The sequence below is a fragment of the Artibeus jamaicensis genome, unplaced genomic scaffold (assembly GCF_021234435.1).
Source record: "Artibeus jamaicensis isolate MK-2021 breed Jamaican fruit bat unplaced genomic scaffold, CSHL_Jam_final contig_467, whole genome shotgun sequence".
Classification (NCBI taxonomy): domain Eukaryota; kingdom Metazoa; phylum Chordata; class Mammalia; order Chiroptera; family Phyllostomidae; genus Artibeus; species Artibeus jamaicensis.
The window spans coordinates 3,892,329-3,920,258 of NW_026521845.1; the positions used below are offsets into that span (position 1 = coordinate 3,892,329).

The window sequence follows — 27,930 nt, forward strand, 5'->3', positions numbered from 1 at the left end:
ATGGGTTAAAAGAAATATCCGCATCCTAATTTCTTTCGGTCTAAACCCCAGAGTCTGAAAACTAAACTCCCAACAATGGACTCCAGTAGAATTCACAGAACTTCAAGATTCATTCATTTACTAATAATGACTATTATTACTAATGTTGATTACCTACCTTTATTTTCTATTAAAGACAAAAGAGGTTGTTTTTTTTTAAAGATTAGCAGACATTTCTTGTCACACACTTGCATTTGCTAGGCAGGGGGTGTAACTGTTTGCAAAGTGACCGGTAAGCAGAAGCTTGTAGGTCTGAGCTCTGCACTGGCCTGTCTTCTATTTTCCACCAGAAGGTACAACCCGGAGGGCAAACCATCTGTTTTGTCCATTGTTCTGATATCAGCAAGCAGTACAGTGCCTGATACGGACTAGTACTCAGTCAACCTGTGTTCATTTCATGAACACACTGAGTGAATAGACTCACTTTTGTCCTGTGTGTTCTCATCAAATTAAAATCAGACTTTACACCAGATACAAACTGGAAGTGGGCTTCTCTATTTTAGACATAACAGTTTACACAAATGCAGGACTCTTATGATGACAGCTGGGGAAAGGAATGATGGGAGGACACCACCTTGTTCCAGCTTCCTAAAGAGGGAGGAAAAGGGAGTTTTAGCGACCCCAATAATGTTTTCAAGGTATGGGGAAGAGGTGAAACCAGTGAAAGAAAGCCTGAGAGACAGGAAAGGAATGTGGGAAAACGCTGAAGAAGCCGAGGGCGAAGAGCATTTCACACAGGCGACAGTCAAGGCCGGACGCTGCGAGACAGCGGTGGCACACCTAGTGGACTGAGGTCACGAGTGACCGCAAGGGCAATTCAGGCACAAGTAGTGAGCGCGGCGTGGATGACTGAGTATGCGTTACTCTTTTTTCCTTTTTTAATTTTTGTTTTAACCTTACCCGAGGACATATTTTTTTCGTTGCTTTTTTTAGAGAGAGAGAGAGAAAAACATCAATTGGTTGCCTTCTCGTATGTACCCTGACCAGGGATCGAACCCACAACTGGGGTATGTGCCCTGATGGGGACTCAAACCTGTGACCTTTGTGACCTTTCGGTCAATGGACAATGTTCCAATCAGCTGAGCCGCACCTGCCAGGACCCGTTCCTCTTTTAAGACGGAATTTGAGGGGAAGAAAGAAGCAGCGGGAGGAGACGGGACTGAGGCAGGGCTGTTTTTCTTTGTCTTTTTTTAAACCGAGGGGGCTTACACTTATTTCTTTCTACCCACTAGTATCTCCGCTGGTGAAGGGCAAGGAAGAAATCTGCACCCTCCCTACCTTCCAGACTTTTTCTTCCTATTAAAAAAAGCAAACGGTCAAGTTACTTGAGCTAAAAGTCACCTAACTGAACATCCGGGATGAATCCTCTACCTTAATATATGCTTGACTTCCAACTGCTGATTATATATATCATCGCGTACCCAATGTGAGATCTACAGAAACCTTTATGAAAGACAAAAACCAAGACGATTAGCCTTCCACCAAAAGCATTAAGAGTCAAATCTAAAGCTTACCATCATCGGCTTGAAAACATTCAACTCGAAATGTCCGTTGCTGCCCCCGACGGTGACAGCGACGTGATTCCCCATGACCTGGGCGGCAACCATGGTCATCGCTTCACACTGGGTAGGGTTCACCTTGCCTTCAAGAGAAACCACCGGGAAAAGACTCCACATCAGACACACTCACGGCTTCGAGCATCAGTTACGACTGGGTTTCATGGCAAATAATCAAGAACAGAAGGAAATCTAACTTCACTACATAAAGACGTACACTAAAGCAGGCCCCCGACCACCAGTGCTGATTTAATGAAACGAACCAAAGACAGGGAAACAGGTGGCCACAAACTGAATGATCTGATGGCTAATAAATACTGAGTAAGGAGTACCCGCAGCCACCTGTTAAACATAGTTCTCTCCACCTTCATGGCTTTCATTCATTCTAGCAACATTCGTGGAGCCAGGCACTGGCTAAACAATGTAAGTAAGAAAGATGCAGAGCTTAGAGGCCAGGGAGAGTGTGTGGCAACTATACCAGGTAAGGGGTAAAGGCAGAGAGGGCCAGCCTGCCACGGGAGCACTTGTGAAAGAGGGACCTGACCCACCCTTGGGAAGCTTCTCAGAAGACGATGACACTACACTGGAATTTTCCTATCCACCGTATGAATCTCCAGAACCCCGTCATTCTGGCGACATGCTCAAGTCTGGCAAGCTCAAGTTGGAACCGAATACCCCAGATTCCTCTGACCGATACAAGGCAACACAGTGGGAAGATTATCTGCTTTTCTGCAACTCTGCATTTCTCTTTTTTAGGCAATCACCTTGACGCTGCAGTCAGCTAAATAAACTCACATCATTTTTCAACATGAAATGCTTTAAAATCAGATCTCTTCTCCTTCTTCACATGCGTAGAGTTAAAAGAATCTACAGGCAGGTCTTTCTTTTTCACCATCAAAGTGACTATCAAAAGTCACTTTGTCGGTTCCAGTCCAATCCACAGAAGCCATTGTGAACCTGGCTCCGTCACCTGACGTACTGCTGTCTCAGCTAAGTCATCTGCTAGTACGATCCGCACCTCCCTCATTCACCAGTCGGTGCGCTACCAAGATATCCCTGCAGTCTGAAGTCGACTCCTTAGTCACTCCTTAAACATCACTGCGCACCCGGCTACATTCACCTAACGGCACTGCCCACACCACTCCCCTGGCATCGATGGACCTCACGTGAGCCTGCCCAGTGACCTGCTGGAGTTCAGGTGTCCACTGCCTGTGTCACTTCTCCAAAGCAAAAATGGAAATGAGAAGTTTGGTATCATTCATTTTTACTCAACCCATGTTGATCACTTCAGTAGCCTGTTCTAAAACTCTCCTGGCTTTGAATTGTGAAAGACAGAACTATTACCCATTTTTCCAGTGTGGAAATCAAAACGCACACTACTAATGAAAAGTCTTTCCTCCTATATTGTTGAGGGAGGCTCCTGAAGTTCGGATCAAAGGGGGCTCCACAGGACCTTCTGAAACAAGGGCACCACACGTGTGCCCACCCATCTTTGGGACCATGGAAACTGAGCCAAAGGAGACATGCTGTACAGGCAAGAAGTCTGGGTTTTCTCGAGTACCAGGTCTAACATCTACCAGCTCTGTAATTAATTACCTGGCATGATACTGCTTCCTGGTTCATTTTCAGGCAAAATCAGCTCCCCCAGACCTGAGCGAGGACCCGAACCCAGAAAACGAATATCATTTGCTATCTTCATCAGACTGCAAGCGGTAGTGTTCATGGCTCCGCTGAGTTCAACCAAAGCATCATGGGCCGCCAGAGCTTCAAATTTATTTGGAGCTGTAACGAAAGGTAAGCCTGAAAAAAAGAAAATAATAACCTATATAAGTTAACAGGTAAAATTAAATGGTTTTTTAATATTAGCGAGTTAAATAGAAAGTTCAGTGTGTGAAAACCAAAAACAACGGAAAAAATGTACTTCAGGAAAAAACTCTATTTCAAGACTAAAGTCTGTCTACACTTCTTTAAAATGTACTAAAGGAGTAGAAAGAATCAACAACACTAGCACATGCAATGGACAAGTAAACAAGTCCCATAAACATTTGGAAACAGGGAAGCACCGCCCTCCTGCAAACACCTGTTAGCGTAGCCCGACCACTCAAATAAAGATGAAAAGTAGGTCAAATTCACTTCGCGCCTTTCCTAGGACAAGTCCTCCTCCGACTCAGGCTGTTCCGCTCTCTCCTCCCTCCAGGGGCCACGAATCCCTGAGAAACTTAGGATCCAAGATGAGCAGCCCATCTCCGTCAGCCTCTCCCACGGTCAAAATTTTGAAGAGCTACGTATTTTAAAACCTCCCATAAATTTCTTCTTGATTAAAAAGCAAATTTCTCAGTCAAAGCATACTGTCCCCAAAAGACATCAAAACACCCAGAGAGACAGCAGGGTAAGAAAGAACAGTGAATCTTCAAAATAACAGAAAACAAGTAACAAATGGCAATGGTAAAGCCCTTACCTATCAATAATTACTTTAAATGTAAATGGGTGAAGTTCTCCAATTAAAGGACACAGAATGGCCGAATGGATAAAAAAACAGGATCCAACACTATGTGATCTACAAAAGACTTGCTTTATCCCCAAAGAAACATATAGACCAACAGTGACGGGATGGAAAAAGACATTCCGAGGAAATGGAAAACAGACAAAAAAAGCAGAGGTAAGGTAGATTTTAATTAAAAATGGTGAAAAGAGACAAATGGAGGTCATTATATAATGGTATGGGGTCAAGAAGATGTAACACTTATAAAATTTATGCACCCAACACCAAGGCACCTAAATATGTAAGGCAAAAACTAACAGATCCAGAAGGAAAAGTAAACAATACTACAGTAATGGATGAGGGCTTTCAATCCACCTTTCAACAATGGACGCAGGTCGTCCAGACGGAATCAGTAAGGAAGAGCTGATTTGAACAACACTCTAGATCCAACAGACCGAGCAGATACAACGTACAGGACGTTCTACCCAATAGCAGCGGAATTCACATTCTTCTCAAGTGCACACGGAACGGTTTCTAGGACAGACCATGTCAGGCCACAAGACAAGTCTTGGCAAATTCAACAGACTGAAAGCATACCAAGTATCTTTTCCAACCACAATGGTAGGAAGCAGAAAAAACACTCCTAAAATAAAACGTGTTTGATGGCAAAATATCATTTCTAACTTTAAACTCACAAAACGTTTAAAGCAGATACACCCCGAAAATATACAAACTAGTGTAATAAAGTAATAATTCACTTTATCACTGACCTGTGAGCGCGGCCACTTTGGCTGCAACCTTCTCTGCAAAGCCAATTCTGGTGTTTAAACCAGTGCCGACCGCAGTGCCTCCGGCCGCAAGCTCGTAGATCCTTGGCATGGCGGCTTTCACCCTCGTCATCGCGTACTTCAGCTGTTGGACGTACCCACTAAACTCCTGAACAGAGAAGGCAGTTCGGGTGAGAAAATATAATTGCCTAATGACCTAGAAATTAGTCCAACCACGTTACATAGATGTTTCTTATCTATGTTTCAGACACTAAATGTTAAGTTACTCAGGAGGTATTCATGCTACTTTAATTCACAGGACGAGCAAAGCATAGGAAAAAATGAGGTTTTATAATCCTCTGCGGTAAGACAACGTCACTGCTAACACGCCACCTGTTTATAATCTAGTCTTACGAGAAAGCAAAGAACACAGGAAACTTTAAAAAGAATGACTTTATTACATTATTTGTTATTTGTAAGCTATTTCTAATATTTTGGTGTATCCCAGATAACTTCGAGAAAGAAGAAAAAACCACACTGAATCCTTTCAAGAAAAATATAAACCTAGAAATACTTTCCAGACAATTTCAGTTTAAAATCCTAATAGGGACTATGAGGATGTTTTAACTCTGCTTCTAATGTCACGCCGCTTTCTACAATACGACCTGCTTTACACAAGGTGACCGCAGTCATTTACTGGGTTCTGGACACAGCAAGGGCCTCATCCATTAAGAAACATACGGGGGCTAAAGGCATACACTGGAACTCAACTGAACAAGCCAGGATATATGGTTCCACTGAATCAATCGATCTTTTTCTTCCCCCCTGTCTAAAAACACTGAAAAACCACAAATGCTTTTGACTAGTTAGAAGGTATCACTGGTCTTGATGAGTTTTAGAAGACACAGCTCCTTTCAAGTAGACCTGATCCATCTGACCTCGTATCACCTACAAACGCACCGAGTGCATTCACTCAGGAAATAGATTTTTATTGGGGAAAAAAAATCACACGAACTAATAAGACAATTCAATAAAAGCAAGGATGAAGGCTTCTGATAAGATAAAGTCGAACTGTCAAACATAACTTTCTGTCATAATAGGTGGAATGACGATTTTACGTAGGAGGGTGTGTCACCGCTCAAATGGTCTTGAGCACAGCGGCTTTCCAACATGTGACTCATACACACACACGAGAGAAAAAATCTGGAAGAGAGTGGGGTACTGGGAAGTTTCAAAGACAGACACTACATCTCCTTAAAAATTCAGCATGGTACCAGAACCAGTGATGCTGGGAGACAGACACGGCTTTAAAAGGTGTCTTAACTGAGTGGGCTTGATTCAGTCATATCCTCTGTATCTCAGTCACTTCGTTTCCCTCGTTCCTTCATGGATACAGTTAAGCTCAATAGTCAAGCTTTTTCCAATGTTTGCTATCATCTGAACAAGACTATGAATGGTAGCCCTGGCTGGTGTGGCTCAGTGGATGGAGCGCAGCCTGCGAACCAGAGGATCATGGTTCAATTCCCAGTTGGGGCGCATGCCTGGGCTGCAGGCCAGTTCCCAGCGGGGATGCACGAGAGGCAACCTCACATCAGTGTTTCTCTCCCTCTCTCCTTCCCTTCCCCTCTAAAGATAAATAAATTTAAAATCTTAAAAAAAAAAAAAAAGACTATGAATGGTAGGAAGTCAGCAGCAGCCACACTCTCACCCTCACCTCAATTTCTACAAAACTGTCATTTGTAGAAATTTGTGTCATTTGATACTCGGCATATGCAAGCATTTCTTGGTATATATTTTGTTTATGACCTAGCTCCCAAACTGGACTGAGCTCATTAAGACAAAAACAACCCTGTTCCCTGCATTTACTGTATTCCTCTGTGATACCTACTACCAGACCACACTAAGCTGGTGATAAAACACACAAACCCTTCCCGGTAACTTGTGGAAGAGAGTAATGTCACTTTCAAACGTGGCCAAAACAGTTTTAGAGTAAGATACGCCTATTTAAGCACTTCGATGTAAGCATTTAAAAAGCATTCTGATTTAGAGTAAGAGAGACAAGGAAGGAAGAAGACGATGCTGACAACTGCTAACACCAGCACGTGCTCACTGTCAACAGGGATCCTTCCCGCTCTGCACTGATCCGCTTACCAACCCTCACAGCTACCCTACGAAAAAGACGTTGTGTTCCTCATTTTACAGCTGAGAAAGCTGAGGCACAGAAAGGCTAAATAATCTTCCTAAAGTCCACTGGCTTGCGCACAGCGAAGGTAACACGTGAAACTGAGCAGGCCGACTCGGAGCCTGGCTCATGGCTAGTACGCTCTGCCCCTCCCCTAAGTGGATGTCAGTAAACAGTATGCACTGATGAATGCAGAACAATCTCTCGTCACTGAACTGAGCCCTTATCAAATCGCCTTTCTAAAGCAGTGTGATTCAGCAGGTAATATGCTGGCCATGGGTACCAACCCCTGACTTGAATCAAATCTGATCACTCCCGTATACCTGCCCCAGAGTGAGCGGGACGGCGTCCTGTGTGTGAGTTCGCCCGATTTTGATGATGTGGGCGAACTCTTTGGACTTCGCCTCGAGAGCATCGTGCAGCTTCTGCAGCCCTGGCAGCAGCACCTCGTGGACTTCCATCGCAGCGGCTATGTGCATTGCGGTGGGGAACGTATCGTTCGAGCTCTGTGGGAAAATTTTCAAAAGAAACGTAAAATGTTCAGTCAGAGGCAACAGAAAATAAACTTAAATGTCTCGGTGAAAAATCTCAATAAATGACTACTCAACACTCAGCATAGTTTGTGTACTCAGTCACGTGTGTGTGGCAAGTCTGAGGTCACTCAGGATCGAACGGGAAGCAACCTGCTTTCCTTGACAGAATGTCTTTGGGGCTGCATTGTACATACCACCTACAGTGAACATGTTCAGTATTATTCCACCTGCCTGCTCCTACAGTGACAGCAAGGAAGAGTGTTAACACGTGCCTGCAAGGACAGAGTAACACCTTAGAGTTACACAGTGCGCACCATCTCTAACAAACATTTCTCCATTGATGGGACTTAAGGAAAATGCTGAGGTAGGTCACCACTTGAAACACAGGAAAGCCCATCTGTCATTATTTGACTTGCCAAAATATTTAGGACCAGCAAGCTGGGCCGTGACAAAGAAGTCAAAACTCTGTGCTCTTTCCTTACATGTTTTCACTTTTTATTATGGAAAATACCAAACTGCTTATAAGAGTAGGATTAATGACATAATGAACAATCACGTACCTATCATCTAAATTCAAATAACTGTCAACACCTTATTTCATCTACAACACCGATACAATTTCTCCCCCTGACCACACACACTGGCTCAATTCTGAAGCCAATTTTAGATTTCAGTGTATATAAAAGATAAATTCATATTTAAAGGCAAGCCCTGGGTTTGAAAATCCTTCACACAATGAATGTAGGTAACAAAACTTCCCGCATTATTGAGTAGTACACTGGAGACCTGTATGATTTTATAAACCAATGTCACTCTAATAAATTCAATAAAAAGAGAAAAACTTCCCCCTTAGTACGTAAGTATCCCTACATTTAATCACACCTAGCAACCAGATCTTAGTTTCTAAATATCATTTTCCAATAAGGTCCTCTGAGAGATCCCTGGAAAAACGGGTGCTTATGGAGCTAAGTCCTGGAAAATGCAAGATGATGAGCCAGGAGCACCTTTTAGTCCAAGCAAGTAAACATGTGGCTTTTCTAACAGGACGGTGGCAAGCCCAAAGTACAGAAGAGCCAACTGAGTGGACTCCCAAAGCTGGAACAAGCTAAGCAACTATATAAATAACAAAAGTATTAGGGGGAAGAGCATTACATTATACCCCTAAGAATAGAACAAATATTCATGACACCATACCAAATATATTAATGACTGAATAAATAAATTAATGTGGTGAGGAAAAAGACAGCAAATCTTTACAGCAAAATTTTAATTAATAAATGTAGAAGGCATGAGAATCCTAGAAAACCGCAACCAAAAGACTGTAACGGTGATTGCTATAGGCAAGATCCACTGACCAATGCTGAAATTCCTGGGCAAAGTTTAAGGAGGTGGAGGAGATCCTCATAGTCTCAAGTGCTCTGGTAATTCTGTGGCGACTTTAGCCCCCATCCAAAACTTCCCTGAAACGCCTTCCTCTCAGGAGGGAGGCTTGCGTGCGGTTCCTGGAGTGCAGGCAGGACGTGCTGACTCACAGCTAACAGGGCGTGGAAGTGGGACAGACCTGGCAGCCGCCCTCTGAACCCAGCGATGCCTGTTACCCTTGCAGGACCAACAGCCACGTGGCTGTCATGCACAGCCGCCTCGATGCAACGAGAAGAGCCCTCGTTTCTCTAACTCTCAGTGCAAAATCCAGTCTCGGTCTGGTCATGGCAGACCGAGGGACACAACGCCCAACCACTACTTTCAAAAGTGCCAGAAGACACACTGTCACAGTGGAGGAGACCACGGGGATATGAGGACTAAACGTGATGTGTAGTCTGGACTGGATCCTGAAGACAAAAAGGACATCAGCAGAAGACTAGAGAAATCCTAACATGGTCAGTTTGGTTAAGAGCATTGTACCAATGTTCACTTTCCAGAGTGGTAAATGTACCCGGTTTATAGTAAACGTTTAACATTAAGGGAAGTTGGGTAGAGGGTATACAGAAACCCTTTGAAGTATCTTTGCAATTCTTTATAAAATTAAGCTACTTCCAAATAGTTTTTAAAAACCCAAAACAATAAAAATATACATATATACTAAATTCGGGCATCCTAAAAGTCATTTTTCCCTAAAAGTGACTTTTCTGAAGTTTAAGATATTAGACCCAAGATTCCTGAAAGAAGTAAGAACATCTAAGAAGCCCTTTCCATTAAAAAAAAAAAAACAACAACAAAAAAAACAAGCAGAATGAATCTCCCTGCCAAAAAGCCAACGCCTGTCTGGGAAGACAGACCTCGGATGTTCTTCACAACGTCCAGTGAAGGGGAGAAGAGACAAAAACGCTGACCTGGCTTTTATTCACATGGTCGTTGGGGTGCACCGGCTTCTTGCTGCCGAGTTCGCCTCCCAGCATTTCGATCGCTCTGTTGCTGATGACTTCGTTTACATTCATGTTTGTCTGGGTTCCTGACCCAGTCTGCCACACCACCAGAGGAAAATGGTCATTTAATTTACCTTCGGCTACCTGCAGGACAGAGTGTTAGACATGGGATTTTTTGAAAATAAGAAAGGCAACATTCATTTGGCTATGTTAATCACCTATGCTGAAGTAGGTGCCATTTATCACACTATGTTAAAGATGTGTTTTACCGATGGCGCCACACAATTTGTGGTTGTCCAGCAAGCCTCCACTTCCGCAGCATCCCCTGTTCCACTTTGAAAAGTGAGTAATGAACTGCTGTGAGTCAACTGAACTGAACCAAAGCCTGTTTCTCCAACCGCCTCCCCTGCTAGTATGCAGATAGGGCCACATGTTAGGGCTGCCAAATTGTTAAGTCTTTAGCTACATTTCACTGTTGGTGCTCAGCAGGAATATCCCACAGATGTGACAGTTGGAGTCAGTATGAGAATGAACTGGTGACATGAAAATGAATACATTAACAGCTACTTCATCGCGCAGATGCCCAGCGAGTAGCAATTGCCAAATGCAGACACGCAGTCCAAATTTCTTCCTATTTTTGTCATATTTTTACACTTTCCATTGCTGTGCTAGTTTTTGGACTGTAAGCTTTCTAAGAGGGTGCTTAACCATCTTCTGGAATAATTTTAGCTTAAAAATATCAGCATGCACTTTGGAAATAAATTACCTTTAACAATTGGTTCACTTTTAAACTTTCTTCCTAGTTATATGGAAATATCAGGTGATCGGTGTAGAAAATTTGGAGAACTAAGAAAAGTCCAGTAGGGACCACATCGCCAGTCCTCAGAAACAATGGCAACCAGCACTTTGGCATCTCTTTTTAGTTTCCACTCCACACAGTGGGAGTGTATATGCACACATTAAAAAAAGCACGTTTTTGCCCTGGCTGGTGTAGCTCAGTGGATTGAGTGCGGGCCTGCGATCCAAAGGATTGAGATTCGATTCCCAGTCAGGGCACATGCCTGGCTTGTGGCCAGTTCCCAGCAGGGGACGCACGAGAGGCAACCATACATTGATATTTCTCTCCCTCTCTCCTTCCCTTCCCCTCCAAAGATAAATAAATAAAGTCTTAAAAAAAAGGCACGTTTTCTGTTCATTTTTTCTCAACAGAATTAGGGTCATAAAATACATATATTTTGCTACCTTCCCTCCACTACTTCTTACATGGTACGCTTTGTTCCATGACATTCTTCAGAAAACTAATTCTCTATGGCATCATAATGTAACTTACATATGTAGCTGTTACGGACGGATACTTTCTAATTTGTTGTCATTATAAATGACACTGCAGTGAACAACATTATGTGTAGAGTTTTAAAACTGTTATGTTTCATTGCTGCCTTCAGCTTATGATATCAGAGAATTAATGAAATAACTTTCCCCATACATATTATCGAATAACCAACTAGTCTTTAAATGAATCACTTATATATAAACTAAGAAATAAAATATATAAATTTAAAGAATGTTTCACCATAGAGTTTTCCTTAAACCATGTAAAGGAAAGGAAAGGTCAAGAGAATCAATAAAAGGGTATACAGCCATCCACAAATTTTGCCACAATATTTGAAGCCCCAAATTGATAACCTTACTTGACAATAACGCTGCCCCCTACTGTTAGGGACCACTCTGTGTGGTGTTGGAGACTGTAGCCCCGCACAAGCGAGGCCTTAAAAGAGGCCTCTAAGTCTCGACCCCAATGCTGGGAATGTAGGTGGCAGCCATGACCCGATGTTAACACCTGCTAACACAGAGGGTTCCTGTGTAGAATGGGTGCCTGAAGTATACACTGTATCCTTTGAAGCTTGTTTTGCTTTATATGGCACTGCTGATATAAACTGGATGTTTAAGTTCAAGGCATGAGGAGTGAACTCCTTAACTCATGAAACACGACTTAAAGACCCTCTAAGCGTTGGCATGTCTAACAGACCCTGACCTGAGGCAGATCTCTGTGTTCCTTCAACTGTTATCTATAGATGATACCTGTTTTTGTTTGACATCAGCCTTCTGACACTGACTGATGTGCCTGATGTATATATACCCCTACGCAATCCCAATAAAAGGTGTTTTGGAGGAGGGTTCGGGGCATTCTCCATTAGGGGAATTGCCACCCCCTTTCTCACCGGAACAAAGCAATTGTGTCCAGGAAGACTCATTTCATCTGTGACCGAGAACTCCATGGGACGGGGTTCCCCTCACCCTACCTTGAACTTCACTAACTCCAAGATTCGCAGTGCCCCCCTTCTCCTGCGGGAGCCTGCTATCACCCAGCGGATGACACAAGACTGCTGCCACTGAGGATAAGCCTGCTGGTCGCTCCTACCTCGTCTGCAGCCTTCATGATTGCGCCAGCAATCTTCGGGTCCAGACCATAATCCTGGTTTACTTCCGCGGCTGCTCGCTTCAAAATGCCAAAAGCTTTGATAACGGGGATCTAGAATCAATCGGAAACATATCTCAGATTTGCAATTTTAGGTAAGTATGAAAATTTAAGATTACTATTTTATGCAGATGCAAAAGTTGTACATAAAATAACTCAAGTAACACTGTGACCCTAAAATGTTTAGGATATAGGGAAAGGGTATAGATAGGTATATAATGAGCCAAGAATCACCATGTGTCTCTTTGTTCAGGGAACCAAACAAAAGCAAGTGCACTGACCCTCCACATTGGTACGTGTGTGTCTCATATACACACATATTCACACACAGACAATGCGCCATTTATCCTATTTTCACAATATAATACACACGTGCTGATTTCAGACATGTGCTCAATCATATTACCAGCAATCAGCATGATTTTCTCCCACTGGATCCCAATCTACATGGTCATTTTTCCTGTCCTTCTCCATCAGCAAAATAAAAAGGCAAACTACTGAATGGAAAAAATATTGACAAACCCTTTTAGTTTACAGATCTTTTCACTTTCTCCTGCAAATCGCCTTGCCAAATTTAAAAGGATAAGCGGAGTAACTTTTGACGAGGTTGCAAAGAAATGAAACCTTGTTTTCAAAAGATGAGAAAATGGTGTGTTCTTGTCAAAATCAGTAATACAGACTGTGATGTACACCCCCTACCAGGCTTGGAGATGGGAAGGCTGAGGAAGCGAGTGACAAATACATAAAGGAGATGCTACAATCCGCATAGGAAACAGTGGAAAAACAAAACAACAACAAAAAACAACAAAGAAAAAGACATGTTATATCTGAGCCAAAGAGGATAAACCTAGGGGCAAGATGAAAAGGAAATAAAAAACAAATTTTCATCTTGAATTTTTAAGAAAACTAAGTAAAACATGGTAAGTGTTTTACTCAAACCATAGGGACACGAATGGCACCCAGGATTAGAAACTTAAGACTGTGAAGACGGACACAAACAGGAACTTCAGTTTCGACAGCAAGTGGGTGGGTCATAAGCTGGCGCCAGTCACATTTGGCCGTCTGCCTAGAGGGACTGATCTGCGCATGTGTGGACTCACAAAGGAAAAAAGGTCACAGCGGAGGGGTTCACTGACCACTATTAAAACAAAATGTAAAATGTATCATTGGAGAGAAAAGAAGGTGGCGGTTCTTCTTAATTTACTCATATTAGAAATTCACAACCACTTTTAATGTTGTTTTCCTTTGCACTTCAGGTACAAAGGGGTTGGGTTGCATCATACCATTCAGCTCAATGGACAGTCTGCTTCATATTTGATCAAGTTCAGGAAGTTAATGCGAACAAAGGCACCTGTGACAAAACTGGTATTCCCTGGGCCCATTTGTCTCAGCTGTGTAACCCAAACAGCTGCCCTGCATCTGCAGCAGCGGCTGCAGCAATTCTGCGAAGCAACCAGAACCACACACTCGCTGGTGGCAGTGGGAACATGGAACAGTGACCTGTGCTCACTCCTGTCACATGGGTTAGGACTGACCTCTTTGATCCCAAGAGGTGAACTGAGAATTTTTCAGGATCAGCTGCTGACCTTTGTCACCCAACGATGCCATGTCATCTGACCCTGTGTGTGTTGACCTCACCAAGCTGCAGGCAACAATAACAAAGACTTTCTTCCGAGAAGATTCAGCTGCCTGTTGTATAACTGAATGAACCTGTCAAGATTCAGTCCCAAATTAAGAATAAGCTAAAATATGGAAGCTAAAATGATTGTAAAGTAAAGAGCAGAGTTAGAAGATAACTGTTCAACATCCCTTCACCAGATGAACCCTGGCTACTTCTAGACTACGAGGCTATCCTGCAGTCCTACAGTGACGACTTTTCACTCTCCAGGTGGGCTCCCGAGGGACAGGTAATATACTTAGTCGATTCTTTTCACACTTGAACGTCTGTGAAATCGAGATGCATCTGACAATTGACGACATGCCACAACTTTAATCGGCAGCCCTTTTCCTTCTTAGTGGTACATCCCAGTGCATCTTCTAACTGACGTCACCTCGGCTTTAATGAAATATGACAGAAAGTGTTCTAGTCATTAAACCATTTGTATGGTGGTGAACAAATACATACATATTATCCACTATATGCCAGATATGGAAAAGAATAACATTATTAGGTATGTGTGTACACTTTTCTGGAAACTGACACCAAGGTGGATAGAAAGTATAATATTAAAGAAATCTCTGTCTCTTTTAAATCAGTTTTCTGAAACTTGGTGTTAACTGGTAAAATAAATAAATAAAATTTAAGAATTAGCTTCAACACAACCTGGCCTAGCCAGTACAACAAATTAAAACAGGTGGTGGACACAGAGACCAGCTGTGGGAAGGACCCACAAAAAAAAGACCCCAAAACAACCAAAAACCAACTTAAACAACAGCCCAAGACAAGTGAGCTTGGGAGATCAAGGAGATTACACCACCAAAGCTCACAGGTATTATACCACAGAAGTTCACACCATAAACCCAAGAAGCCAGAACAAATCATTTTAAGAAACTGAAGCTAACAAGAAGAGTCTCACAAACAATGGGAAGACAAAGAAACAATCTTCAAATGAAAGGAAAGAAGGAAGCTTCAGAAAGAATGCTAGATGAAATAGAGGCAAGTCAGCTATCAGATATTGAATTCAAAGCACTGGTTATCAGGAAGTTCAAAAAGCTCACAGTGCTGCCAGAAACTACAGGGGAATTACAGTGAACTCACTGCAAATTATATCAACATGAAAAAGGAAATAGAAACTATCAGCAAGGGCCAAGAGAAAATAAAGAATACAATTTCTGAACTGAAGAACACAGTGGAAGGAATCAAAAACAGGTTTGATGAAGCAGAAGACTGGATCAGTGAGTTGGAGGACAAAGTAGAAAAAACACCCAGAAAGAGCAAGAAAAGGAGAAGAGACTCAGAAAGAATGAAGAGGGATTAAGAGAAATGCAAGACAATATGAAACGTAATAATATCTGAATAATAGGGATACCAGGAGGAGAAGAAGAAGAACAAGAGATAGAAAACGTATTTGAAGAAGTAATGAGGGAAAATTTGCCTAATTTGATGAGAAAAATTCACACAAATCCAGGAATCACAGAGAATCCCAATCAAGAGGAACCCGAAGAGGCCCACTTCAAGACACATCATCATTAAAATGGCAAAATTCCAAGATAAAGAGAGAATCTTAAAGGCAGCAAGGGAGAAAAAAGAAATAACATACAAGGGAGTCCCAATAAGGTTAGCCACTGACTTCTCAGTGGAAACACTCTAAGCAAGAAGAGAATCGCAAGACATATTCCAAGTAATGAGAACTAGAGGCCTGCAACCAAGGCTACACTACCCAGCAAGACTCTCAATTAAGATAGAATGCCAAATAAAGACCTTCCAAGACAAAAGAAGTCTAAAAGAATATGCCTCCACCAAACCAGCTCTGCAGGAGACGCTAAAAGGACTGGTTTACGGAAAGGAAGGAAAAGAGAGAGACAGGGAGGAACACAGGTACAAAAATGGCAATGAATAAGTACCTATCAATAATAAGCTTAAACATAAATGGATTAAATGCTCCAATCAAAAGACATAGAATAGCTGAATGGATAAGAAAGCATGACCCTCACATATGCTACCCACAAGAGACCCAACTCAGGACAAAAGACCATCACAGACTAAAAGTGAAAGGCTGGAAACAAATTTTCCAAGCAAACGGACAGGAAAAGAAGCCGGGGTAGGGGTAACAATACTAATATCAGACAAAATAGACTTCAAAAAAAGGGCCATAAAGACGGACCCAGAAGGTCACTTCATAATACTCAAGGGAAGAATCCACCAAGAAGACATTAAGATTGTAAATATATATGTACCCAACACAGGAGCACCCAAATATATAAAGAAAATCTTAGACGACATCAAGAAAGATATAGACAGCAACACAATTATAGTAGGGGATTTTAACACCCCAACTGTAAAAAATGGTCAGATCTTCCAAACAAAATATCAACAAAGACATTGTGGTACTGAACAATGCCCTAGATGAAATGGACTTAACTGATATATATATAGAGCCCTTCATCCCAAAGAAGTTAAATACACATTCTTTTCAAATGCACATGGAACATTTTCAAAGATAGACCACATGATAGGACACAAAACAAGCCTAAACAAATTCAAGAAAATTGAAATAATACCAAGCACTGTCTCCAACTACAAGGGACTGAAACTAGAAACCAACCCCAAAGGAAAAAACTCAAAACACCCCATTGAATAGCATGCTATTAAACAACGAATGGGTCAAGAATGAAATTAGAGAAGAAATCGAAAAGTTTCTGGAAACAAATGAAAACGAACTCACGACAACCCAAAACTTATGGGGCATAGCAAAGGCAGTCCTGAGAGGGAAGTTCATAGCAATACAGGCCTACCTAAAGAAGACAGAAACATTTCAAACAAACAACCTAACCCCACACCTACAAGAACTCAAGGAACAACAACAAAAAGACAGCCCAGAGCAAGTAGAAGGAAGGAAATAACCACAATCAGAGCAGAATTAAATGACACAGAGACTAAAAGCACAATTCTAAGGATCAATGAATCCAGGAGATGGTTTTTGAAAAGATAAACAAAATTGACAAGCCCTTAAGTAGGCTCATCAAGAAAAGAAGAGAGAGGACCCAAATGAACACAATCAGAAATGAAAAAGGGAAGATTACAACTGACCCCACAGAAATAGAAAGGATTGTAAGAAATTACTACGAAGACCTGCATGCCAAAAAATGTGAAAACCTAGATGAAATGGACAAATTTCTAGAAAAATATAATCTTCCAAAACTCAGTGAAGAAGCAGAAAGCCTGAACAAACCAATAACAGCAGATGAAACTGAAGCAATAATCAAAAAACTCCCGTCACACAAAAGCCCTGGACCAGATGATTGCACAGGAGAATTCTACAAAGCATTTAAAGAAGAGCTAACCCCTATTCTTCACAGACTATTCCAAAAAATGCAAAAAGATGGAACACTCCCAAACTCTTTTTATGAAGCCAGCAGAATCCTAATTCCAAAACCAGATAGAGACACAACAAAGAAAACTTCAGGCCAATATCATTGATGAACATAGATGCTAAAATCCTCAACAAAATATTGGCAAATCACATCCAACAATATATCAAAAAGATCATACACCATGACCAAGTGGGATTCATCCCAGGGATGCAAGGATGGTTCAATATTCACAAATCAGTAAATGTAATACACCACACAAACAAAAGCAAAGACGAAAATCACATGATCATATCAAGAGATGTGGAAAAAGCTTTTGATAAGGTACAACACCCATTTATGATAAAAAACACTCAGCAAAGTGGGAATTGAGGAAGCATTCCTCAATATAATAAAGGCCATGTATGAGAGATCTACAGCCAACATCACACTCAATGGGAAAAAACTAAAATCTTTTCCGCTAAGATCAGGAACAAGACAAAGTTGTCCACTTTCACTACTTTTATTCAATTTAGTATTGGAAGTTTTAGCCACAGCGATCAGACAAGAAAAAGAAATAAAAGGCATCCAAATTGGAAAGGAGGAAACAAAAGTGTCATTGTTTGCAGATGACATGATAGCATACATGGAAAATTCTATAAATTTTACCCCCAAACTGCTCAACCTAATAAATGAATTTGGCTAATAAGTGGGATACAAAGTCAATATCCAGAAATCAAAGGCATTTTTGTATACTAACAATGAAACAGCAGAAGCAGAAATCAAGAAAAAATATCCCATTCAATATAGCAAAAAGAAAAATAAAATACCTAGGAATAAACCTAACCAAGGAGGTAAATGACCTGTATACAGAACACAACACTGATGAAAGAAATCAAGGAAAACACAAACAAATGGAAACATATACCTTGTTCATGGATTGGAAGAATTAACATCATCAAAATGACCATACTACCCAAAGCAATTTACAGATTCAATGCAATACCTATTAAAGTACCAATAACATATTTCACAGACATAGAACAAAGAATTCAAAAATTTATATGGAACCATAAATGACCCCAAATAGCAGCTGCAATTTTGAGAAAGAAAAACAAAGTCTGAGGGGTCACAATATCTGATACCAAACTGTATTGCAAGGCCACTGTAATCAAAACAGCCTGGTACTGGCATAAAAACAGGCACATAGACCAATGGAACAGAAGAGAGAGCCCAGAAATAAACCCAAGTCTCTACGGGCAATTAATATTTGACAAAGAGGGCAGTAACATAAAATGGAGTAAAAATAGCCTCTTTAACAAGTGGTGTTAGGAGAACTGGACAGATATGTGCAAAAAAAATGAAACTCAAGCACCAACTTACACATACACCAAAATAAATTCAAGGTGGATAAAAGACTTAAATATAAGCTGTGACACCATTAAAGTCCTAAAGGAGAACACTGGCAGGAAAATCTCAGATATTTCACGCAGCAACATTTTTATTGATATGTCCCCTAGAGCAAGGGACATAAAGGAAAGAATTAACAAATGGGACCTCATCAAAATAAAAAACTTCTGCACAGCTAAAGAAAACAGTATTAAAATAAAAAGAGAACCAACTGTATGGGAAAACATATTTGCCAATGATATCTCAGACAACAGTTTAATTTCCAAAATATACAAAGAACTTACATGACAACTCTAAGAAGATAAGCAACCCAATGAAAAAATGGGCAAAGGACTTGAACAGATACTTCTCTGAGGAGGACATACAGAGGATCCAGAGACACATGAAAAGATGCTCAATATCGCTAGCCATCAGAGAGATGCAAATTAAAGCCACAATGAGCTGCCACTTTACACCGGTCAGAATGGCCATCATCAACAAAGCAACAAACAAGTGTTGGAGAGATTGTGGGGAAAAGGGGACCCTAGTTCACTAGTGGTAGGATTGCAGACTGGTACAACCACTATGGAAAACAGTATGGAATTTTCTAAGAAAACTAAAAATGGACCTGCCTTTTGACCCAGCAATTCCACTGCTGGGATTATATCCTAAGAACCCTGAAACACTAATCCGAAAGAACCTATGCACCACAATGTTCACAGCAGCACAATTTACAATAGCCAAGAGCTGGAAGCAAACTAGGTGTCTGTCAGTAAATGAATGGATCAAAAAACTATGGTACATTTACACAATGGAATTCTATGCAGCAGAAAGAAAGAAGCAGCTACTACCCTTTGCAACAACATGGATGGAACTGGAAAGCATTATGCTGAGTGAAATAAGCCGGGCAGTGAAAGACAAATACCATATGATCTCACCTTTAACAGGAACCTAAACAACAAAACAAACAAGCAAGCAAAATATAACCAAAGACACTGAAATAGAAAACAAGGGGACAGTGACCAGAGGGGAGAGGGGAGGGAATTCCAAGGAGAAAGGGGAAGGATTTAAAGGAACAAGTATAAAGGACACATGGACAACAACTAAGGGGGGTGGAAATGGGAGGGAGGTGGGGGGCACTGGGGGGATGGGAGTAAAAAACAGAAAACTGTTCTTGAATAACAACTAAATTTAAAAAATAGCCAAAAAAAAAAAGAGTCAAATTGCTTTGTTCTATCAAATACAAATTCAAAATAGTCAAAGTCACAGCTCAAAATAATAGTATTTAAAAAGTTCTCTGACATTTTAATGAAAGAAACATCTTATTGCTCACAAAAATCTCTAATAACTACATTTTAGCTCTGTAAAATTTTATTTACCAAATACAATGGCTCATTAGAACGACTCCCAGTTCATCCAAAAGAAACCACCTACCGGCATGCGTTCCGTCACACCGCCAATCTTAAAGTTCATCGTGGATCTCACAGTCTGGGCGCCATAGTACTTGTCACTTGGGACCTTGAGTTCCCCGAAAGTGTCGTATTCTATCCGAAAGGAATTCTGGCTGGCCTGAAAAGAGAGACAAGACACTGTTATAATTTGAAAAGAAATCCAGTATCAAAAGCACATCAACTGTAAGGGGCAAGAAACTTCAGAAAGTACCACAAAGATAAAATATTCCATTTTCACGCTCATTCCACTCTCCTCTTCCAGCTCTTTGAGGAATGACTGTCACCCAAATGTATTAATACAGATGTTACGACAGATTACAGAAGTCACACACTACACGGATGTAAACACAAAGACAGGTTTTGAAGTAAAAATAATCTCTTCCAATTCAGAAGCATGCCTATTATTGGTCAAGCTTTGGCCAATTCAATGTACTTAGGGCAATGCTTATCTTGCTGGGAACTTTAGAAAATGGTCTAAGAATCGTACTTTAAAGTGTGAAAATACTATACACTGAAACAGAGCTGGACTTTGGTCTACAAACGCTGCGCGTGAGAGAGCGTAGTTCAATGCAGGTCACCCAGACTCCGCGGTCACCTTCAGGCGGTCAGCTTTTCTCCTCCATAAACGAAAGTAAATGTACAAAGGGGGATGGACCAGGTCAGTTCTTAAGCTTTTTGGGGCGACAGAACCCTTTGGGAATATGAGGGAAGCAATGGATCCTCTCTCTAGAAAAACTAAAACAAAGACATATATATAAAATCTTACATATGATTTTAGGGAGTTTATGTCTTGAAGCCAATCGACCATCGAGAATAAGAACCCATGACCCAAAGTCCCTTTTATGGAAAAACTAGGATTCTACCAAGTACATCAATTTATACTAATAAAAAAAATTAACAGCTGCTCAAAAAATATTTTGACACTAAAAAATGTATTGTAAACCACTAATAATTTGGAATTACACATGGCACTTGATGGTAAGGAAACTTCAGAGATACTTAGAGCTTTAATTCATGGTCACCTAGCATGAATTATGAAATTAGCATAGTCAAAGAATTCGAAAGATTTAAAAATCCCTAGCCAAGTAACTGGCTAGTGCCTAAGGACACCTCATACATGAGGCCACCCTACCCAGCCTGGCAAACATAGCAGATGTAACCAATATACAGAAACAAGTATAAAGATGAAACCCTCATTTTGGTACCAAAGAAACATGCCCCAAATGAAAGAACAAAGGAAATCCCCAGGAAAAGAACTAAATGAAATGGGGGCAAACAATCTACCAGGTAGACTGTTCCAAACAATGGTTATAAAGATTCTGAAGAAACTTAGGGCAAGAATGGACAAACTCAATGAGAACTTAAACAAAGACTTTGTTAAGCATAAAAGAGGCCATAGAAAACATTTAAAAAAAAAACCAGTGAAAAAGGAAGAACACACCATATGAAATAAAGAATGTACTAAAAGAAATCAAAAGGAGATTAAATGAAGCAGAGGATTGAATCAGCAATTTGAAAGAAAAGGTTGGCAGAAAACACCCAACTGGAACAAGAAAAAAAAAACACAAAAGAATGAGAACAGTTTAAGGGACCTCTGGAACAACATAAAGCGTAATGTCATCTGCATCATAGGGGTACCACCAGAAGAAGAAAGACAGTAAGGGATAGAGAATCTATTTTAGAACCCCCGGGCGCAACCCATCCCCCCCCCCCTCTCTCGAAAAATAAATAAAGAAAATATTAAAAAAAAAAAAAAGAAATGGCTGAAGACTTCTCTAATGTGGTATAGGAAGAAGACCTAGAAGTCCAGGAAGCATAGAGAGTCCCAAACAAGAAGAATCCAAAGAGGCCCACACCAAGACACATAATTAACATGGCAATGGTTAAAGGCAAAGAGTCAATCTTAAAGGCAGAAAGAAAAAGACAATTACCTACAAGAGAGATCCCATAAAACTGTGAACTGATTTCTCAACAGAAACATTTGAGGCCAGAAGGGACTGGAATGAAATATTCAAGGTGATGAAAAGCAAGGACCTGCAACCAAGACTATTCTAGATAGCAGAGCTATTACTTAAAATTGAAGGAGAAATAAAAAATTTCCCAGACAAAAAAAAAAAGCTAAAGCTAAATCAGTACTACAAGAAATGTTAAACAGACTTCTTTGACATGAAGAAAAAAAGAGGAACATGGTTATAAAAAAATAAAATGGCCATATAAATACATACCTATCAATAATCACTTCAAACGTAAATGCATTAAATGTTCCAATCAAAAGACAAAAGGTAGTTGAATGAGTAAGAAAACGAGCCCCACCTCAGAATGAAAGATACACACAGACTAAAAGTAAGGAATGGAAAAAAGATTTTTCAGGCAAACAAAATGAAAAAAAAAAAAAACCCTGGGGTAGCAATACCTAGATCAAAGAAAATACTTTAAAACAAAGGCTGTAATAAGAGACAAAGAAGGACATTGCATAACGATAAAGCGATCAATCCAAAAAGAGGATATAAACCCTGTAAACAATTATGCGCCGAACATAGGAGCACCTAAATATGTAAAGCAAATCTCAATGGACATAAAGGGAGAGACGGACAGAAATACAGTCATAATATGGGATCTTAACACCCACTGACATCAACGGGCAGATCTTCTAGACAGGAAATCAACAAGAAAACAGCGGCCTCAAGTGACACACTATACCAGATGAATTTACTGAATATTTTTCAGAGTATTTCATCCCAAAGCAGGAGAATATACATTCTTTTCAAGTAACAGCACCCCCCTACAGCCCAGATTTGGCACACTGTGACCTTTGGCTTTTCCCAAAACTACAATCACTTTTGAAAGGGAAGAGATTTCAGACAATTGATGAGATTCAGGAAAATATGACGGGGCTGATGATAGAGACTGGGAAAACTATGTGAGTTCCCAAGGTGTCTACTTTAAAGGGGACCGAGGCATCATTGTCCTGTGTACACTGTTTCTTGTAACCTCTATCTTCTTCATTAAATGTCTCTATTTTTCATTAAAAAAACATATATATATATATATATATATATATGGCTGGATACTTTCTGGACAGGCCTCATTCCTTATATTTCAGAAAGTCAAATAGAAACAATAAGCCATCTAAATTTATCACCCATGAGAGTAAATTCTTAATTACTGAGAGTAACTGAAGAACTGAACTAGTATTATATAAATAATTAGTTCTATTCTAAAATTTATTTGTATTTCCTCTAATCTTAGATAATTACCTGAGCTCCTCTGTGACTTTGATGTCTGTATCTACACTAGTCTTTGGTTTAAAGTTAACTTCATATATCATAATTTCTTTTACATTTTCTTTTAGGATTTAGAAGAATGCCACTTATTTATGGACAGTTCTAATACTTGCTTTCTATGGTATTATAGTCATGTAAGTAATGCAATATTGAATGCAAAGGTTATTCATACTTTTAAAGTTTAGGTTCTAATTAACAAAATTCTCAAGTGGATTATCTATATTATAGATTCCATATAAGCCTTCATCCCCCAATCAAGATATCCTCAACTATACTGCTAAATTATATTGAAGAACAAACAATAAAAACAATACCAACCACTATTTGAACATATACTGCTTTTGCTTTATGTAAATTGTCTCTCAATTTGTCATAATAACCACACCAATGTATTATTATCTTTATTTTATCAATGTGAAAATGTAAGCTTGGATAGATGAAGAAATTTGGACAAAAATACACAGCCACTAAAAGACAGCATTGGGATTTGACTCTTATTTTTCAGACTACAAAGCTCATTTATTTCTGTTAGCTACATTATATTCCAAAAAAACTCTATCCTGGATAGCTCTTCAAACCCACTGTAACATGAGAGTGAATATAACTAAGAAAGGGAAACTGGTACAAGGAAGAATAACTGCATTATCAAATCATTCATTAAGTAAAAAGCATCAATAAATCAGAATATCTTTTGGTATCATCGTCAAGACCATCTGAGCCCGAAAGCACTGCAGGTAGCGTGGTGACTCTAGAAGCCAGAGTTCCGGGGCGACCAAATTAGCACTCGGCCAGTGTCTGGCCATCCAGGCCCTACCGAGGGGCAGGAACGGGAGCTTTCCCTCTCCCCACACTCTCTCCCACCCTGATCTGTCCCAAGAGCTGGGGACTCCCGCACCCGCAGCGGCCGAGGAGGGCTATCCCAAAATGCAGAGGCCTAGCCCGCTCGTGGAGAGTCCCAGCAGCGGGACTCTCATCGCCAGCAGCCGCCCCTATCCAAGCGCTCACCCTGGGGTGGAGACTCCGACCCCGCTCCGGAGGCGGTGCCCCGGGCAGAGAAGGCAGCCAAGCCGCGCGGGAGCACAGCATAGTGTCGGACTTGGGGGACCCCTGGGTAATCCTTCCCCCCGGCCCGCAGGCACCCTGCCCGCGAGCCGTAGGGCTGAAGGTCACCGCGGGGACGCGGGAGGACCGGAGCCCGCGCTCACCATTCCAGCGGCGTTCGGGGGCCGGAATGGGAGGGCGGCCACGCCACCTGGGCCTGGAGCCAAGGCTGAGGCTGTGGGTGGAACTCGCACAAGGCGACGCGACCGCGCGAGGAGCCGGAGTGCGTGGTACATGGTGCAGCAGGAGCCTGGGTAAAATTTCTGTGCGGCGGAGGCCACGCCTCCTCGCAAGCTGTCATTGCCCGTCCAGCCCACCGGACTCCGCTCTTATCCAATCAACATCCGGTAACTGATTGTGGGGGGCGGAACCAACCGTGAATGGCCAGTAAAGAGTGAGGGGGCAGACTTCTTCGTAAAGCGGATGTTTGAAGCTCTCAGATTCACCGGAAACTAATTAGAAGGGAATTATGGGAAAGGAAGTTCAGGGTGTTCTTTTTAATCAGGTTGATTGATGTGTGTGGCTGCTGGAGAGCGAGAGTATTAGCTAACGGACATTCCGTTAGTGTTTAGTTGGTGGAACATCCTGGAAAGAAATATTGATGGATTCATTTAGTTATCATATAATCTCTCATTAGCTGTTCATTGTACAGGATTAAAAAAAATTTCCTCCAGATTACAGATTCCATGTAAAAATTTGGGGGAAGCCCAGCGAAGTATAGAGAATGAAATAATAATTATCCATGATCCCAACACTTAAGATAATGACTCATTTCTTTTAACTTGTCACTTTGAAGTCTTTTTAATTTCCATTCTGTGCTTAATGTGTGCTGTCAGAACTCTGTTAAAATGTAGTGTGGGTGTTAATTGTTATAGGCAATTTGGGAATTTACTATTTGCACATAGGGTTTCTAAGTTTTTGCATTGAAAGTCCTATTGTTTGAATATAATAGGTGATAAAATGCAGGAACTGATATAAAATTGCATCTAAACCACAATTTTATCTCTTTTGGCTCCATAAAACCCACCTGAATTCTTTACATTTCATTATTTCCTCCCTTTGTCAACTGATGATTCAGAAATCACTAAAATATTTGATGAAAAAGTGAAACCGAGGATTATTTAGAAGTTAAAGGTTAAGAATAAGAGAGAAACAATTAAGAATTGAAAGATAATGCAACGGTTTAAGAAAACAATGAACCATTTCTCCCATTATTTACATTTATTAGTTCCACCAATAAAAGCAAACAATGTTAACACTAAAGCTTAACATGAAAATAATGTTGCTCGGTGTTTTCACTGGTTTGACAGAAAACTACAGAAACAGACATCCACTAACAATTGCTATCATTTCCTAGGAAATGTTAAAATTTTGAGGTATTTCCTTAATACCCTTTAAAAATAAAAGAAATAGCCCTTGCTGGTGTAGCTCAGTGGATTGAGCGTGGGCCTGCAAACCGAAGGATCGCAGTTCGATTCCCACCCAGTCAGGGCACATGCCTGGGTTGCAGGCCAGTTCCCAGCAGGGGACACATGAAAGGCAACCATACATTGATATTTCTCTCCCTCTCTCCTTCCCTTCCCCTCTAAAGATAAATAAATAAAGTCTTTAAAGAATAAAAATAAAAGAAATAACAAATTACTAATAATGAAGTGGCATTTTCTTCACCTTTATCAATTACAATGATTTTCCATCTGCAAAAGCAATATATAGTTCCAATTTTATTTAAATGAAATGTACAGTCATTTGAAACAATATTATCAGTATGTAGTTATGGGCTATGCAAATGATTGAAATTTGGCCAATATTGGCTTAGTTCAGTATTTTCATTACTTAATAAGGAAAATGTAATGTGTCTTAATAAAGAAATAATTACTGTTAAAATAAATTTCTAAACCCAATATGAAACTACTCCTGGACAGAGTGTCATGTCAGCACATAAACTCCAGTGACTTTTGTGTCCTTGTAAGTGGACTTGACCAGAAATGCAGTATATTCAGTTGGCCAGTGTCCAAACTCCAAACCAGTTCTGGGCATCTCACACCAAATAAAGATGACTACATGGCCCCAGCCAATCAGATGTTTCTATTTCTCTCTTCTTTGTTTTTTATTCTTTATCTTCTGAAAGTTTCCTGCTTCTTTCCCCATGTGGCAGTTCTCCAAAAGAAGGCAGTCCATTTCATGAAGTGTTACATAAAGTTTGTTCGTATCACCTAAATTGTTCTTCATTCATCATTTTTTAATAATCATTACTTCATAATGAATATGTAATGTAAATGCTTTTAAATCAATGGTTGAGGCCAGCCATCTTCATTTTGAGATGCAACGTTTCGCTATGGAAAATAACATTTGCATTTTGCTTAGAGGTTTGTGGGGGTTTTCTACTTTGAACTTTGCCTGGCAACAGTATTGGCCTGCTTTCTTCTTGTCGATTTTTGTGTGGTGTGTCCATGTGTCTCTTTCACGTTGCTTTCTGTCCACGCTGTGGGACTTGATGTCCTGCCATGAGGGCCAGTGAAAAATGCAATGATTTTCTCTTTCCTTTGTTCTAAATCTCAACCCCTTGTTGACGAAATTGGCAGTAAGTTTCCATTCTTATCAGTCAAAATATTCTCATTATTCTAAAGACTTTGAAGAGTCTAATTTAGGATACCTCCAGGTCTGAGAGACTACTAGGGGATTTCTTAGAGGAAATTATATTAATAAGATATTTAGATAATTGGGGGAGAGTTTGGGACTGAATTTATGGTGTTCAGATAATTCAGCAGTAAAAAAGGCAATTATTAAATTGAGAAATAAAAATAGTTGTATTTTGGCCCTGGCTGGTGTGGCCTGTGAACCAAAGGGTCTCCAGTTTGAGTCCCAGTCAGGGTACATGTCTGGGGTGTGGGCCAGGTCCCCAGTTGGGGGCATGTGAGAGACAATCACACATTGATGTTCCTCTCCCTCTCTCCCTTCCTTTCACTCTCTCTAGAAATAAATATAAGCTTTTAAAAAGAGTTGTATATTGCAAGAAAGGGAAAAAGCATAATTAAATTTGGCCATAGTTATACTAAGTCAAATATGAAATTTAGTTCTAACTGAAATTATGATGTAATTATATAAAAAGAATGGAGAGATAAAAAGACATTAATCCTCAGTGTCAGTAGTGAGAAATCATGACTTAAACCCACAAACTAAAATAAAACAAGAAGTACTCATATTGGCATGCTAATCGGAGATTTTGGGCATGTACTCCCTGCAGTTAGAAATGATGGTTCTGTTCAGGGACAAATGGCAGAGAGGTAGACAGAG

General features: G+C 40.6%; 1 protein-coding gene across 2 annotated transcripts in view; it reads right to left on the minus strand.

The window, feature by feature from the left end:
- FH (fumarate hydratase) overlaps positions 1-24,918 on the minus strand; it is a 28,079-nt gene extending 3,161 nt beyond the window's left edge. The window contains exons 1-8 of one of the 2 annotated variants that reach the window (XM_037127483.2): positions 24,741-24,918; positions 20,235-20,369; positions 12,345-12,455; positions 9,890-10,066; positions 7,350-7,532; positions 4,848-5,013; positions 3,192-3,395; positions 1,554-1,681 (exon numbers count right to left, since the gene is read on the minus strand). In XM_037127483.2, the coding sequence (XP_036983378.1) occupies positions 1,554-1,681; positions 3,192-3,395; positions 4,848-5,013; positions 7,350-7,532; positions 9,890-10,066; positions 12,345-12,455; positions 20,235-20,369; positions 24,741-24,872 (1,236 nt within the window). In that variant the 5' untranslated portion in view covers positions 24,873-24,918. Of the gene's footprint in view, positions 1-1,553; positions 1,682-3,191; positions 3,396-4,847; positions 5,014-7,349; positions 7,533-9,889; positions 10,067-12,344; positions 12,456-20,234; positions 20,370-24,540; positions 24,710-24,740 lie in introns of those variants that run through there. The other variant, XM_037127484.2, reaches the window with a different exon arrangement.
- Between the last annotated feature and the right edge of the window lie 3,012 nt (positions 24,919-27,930).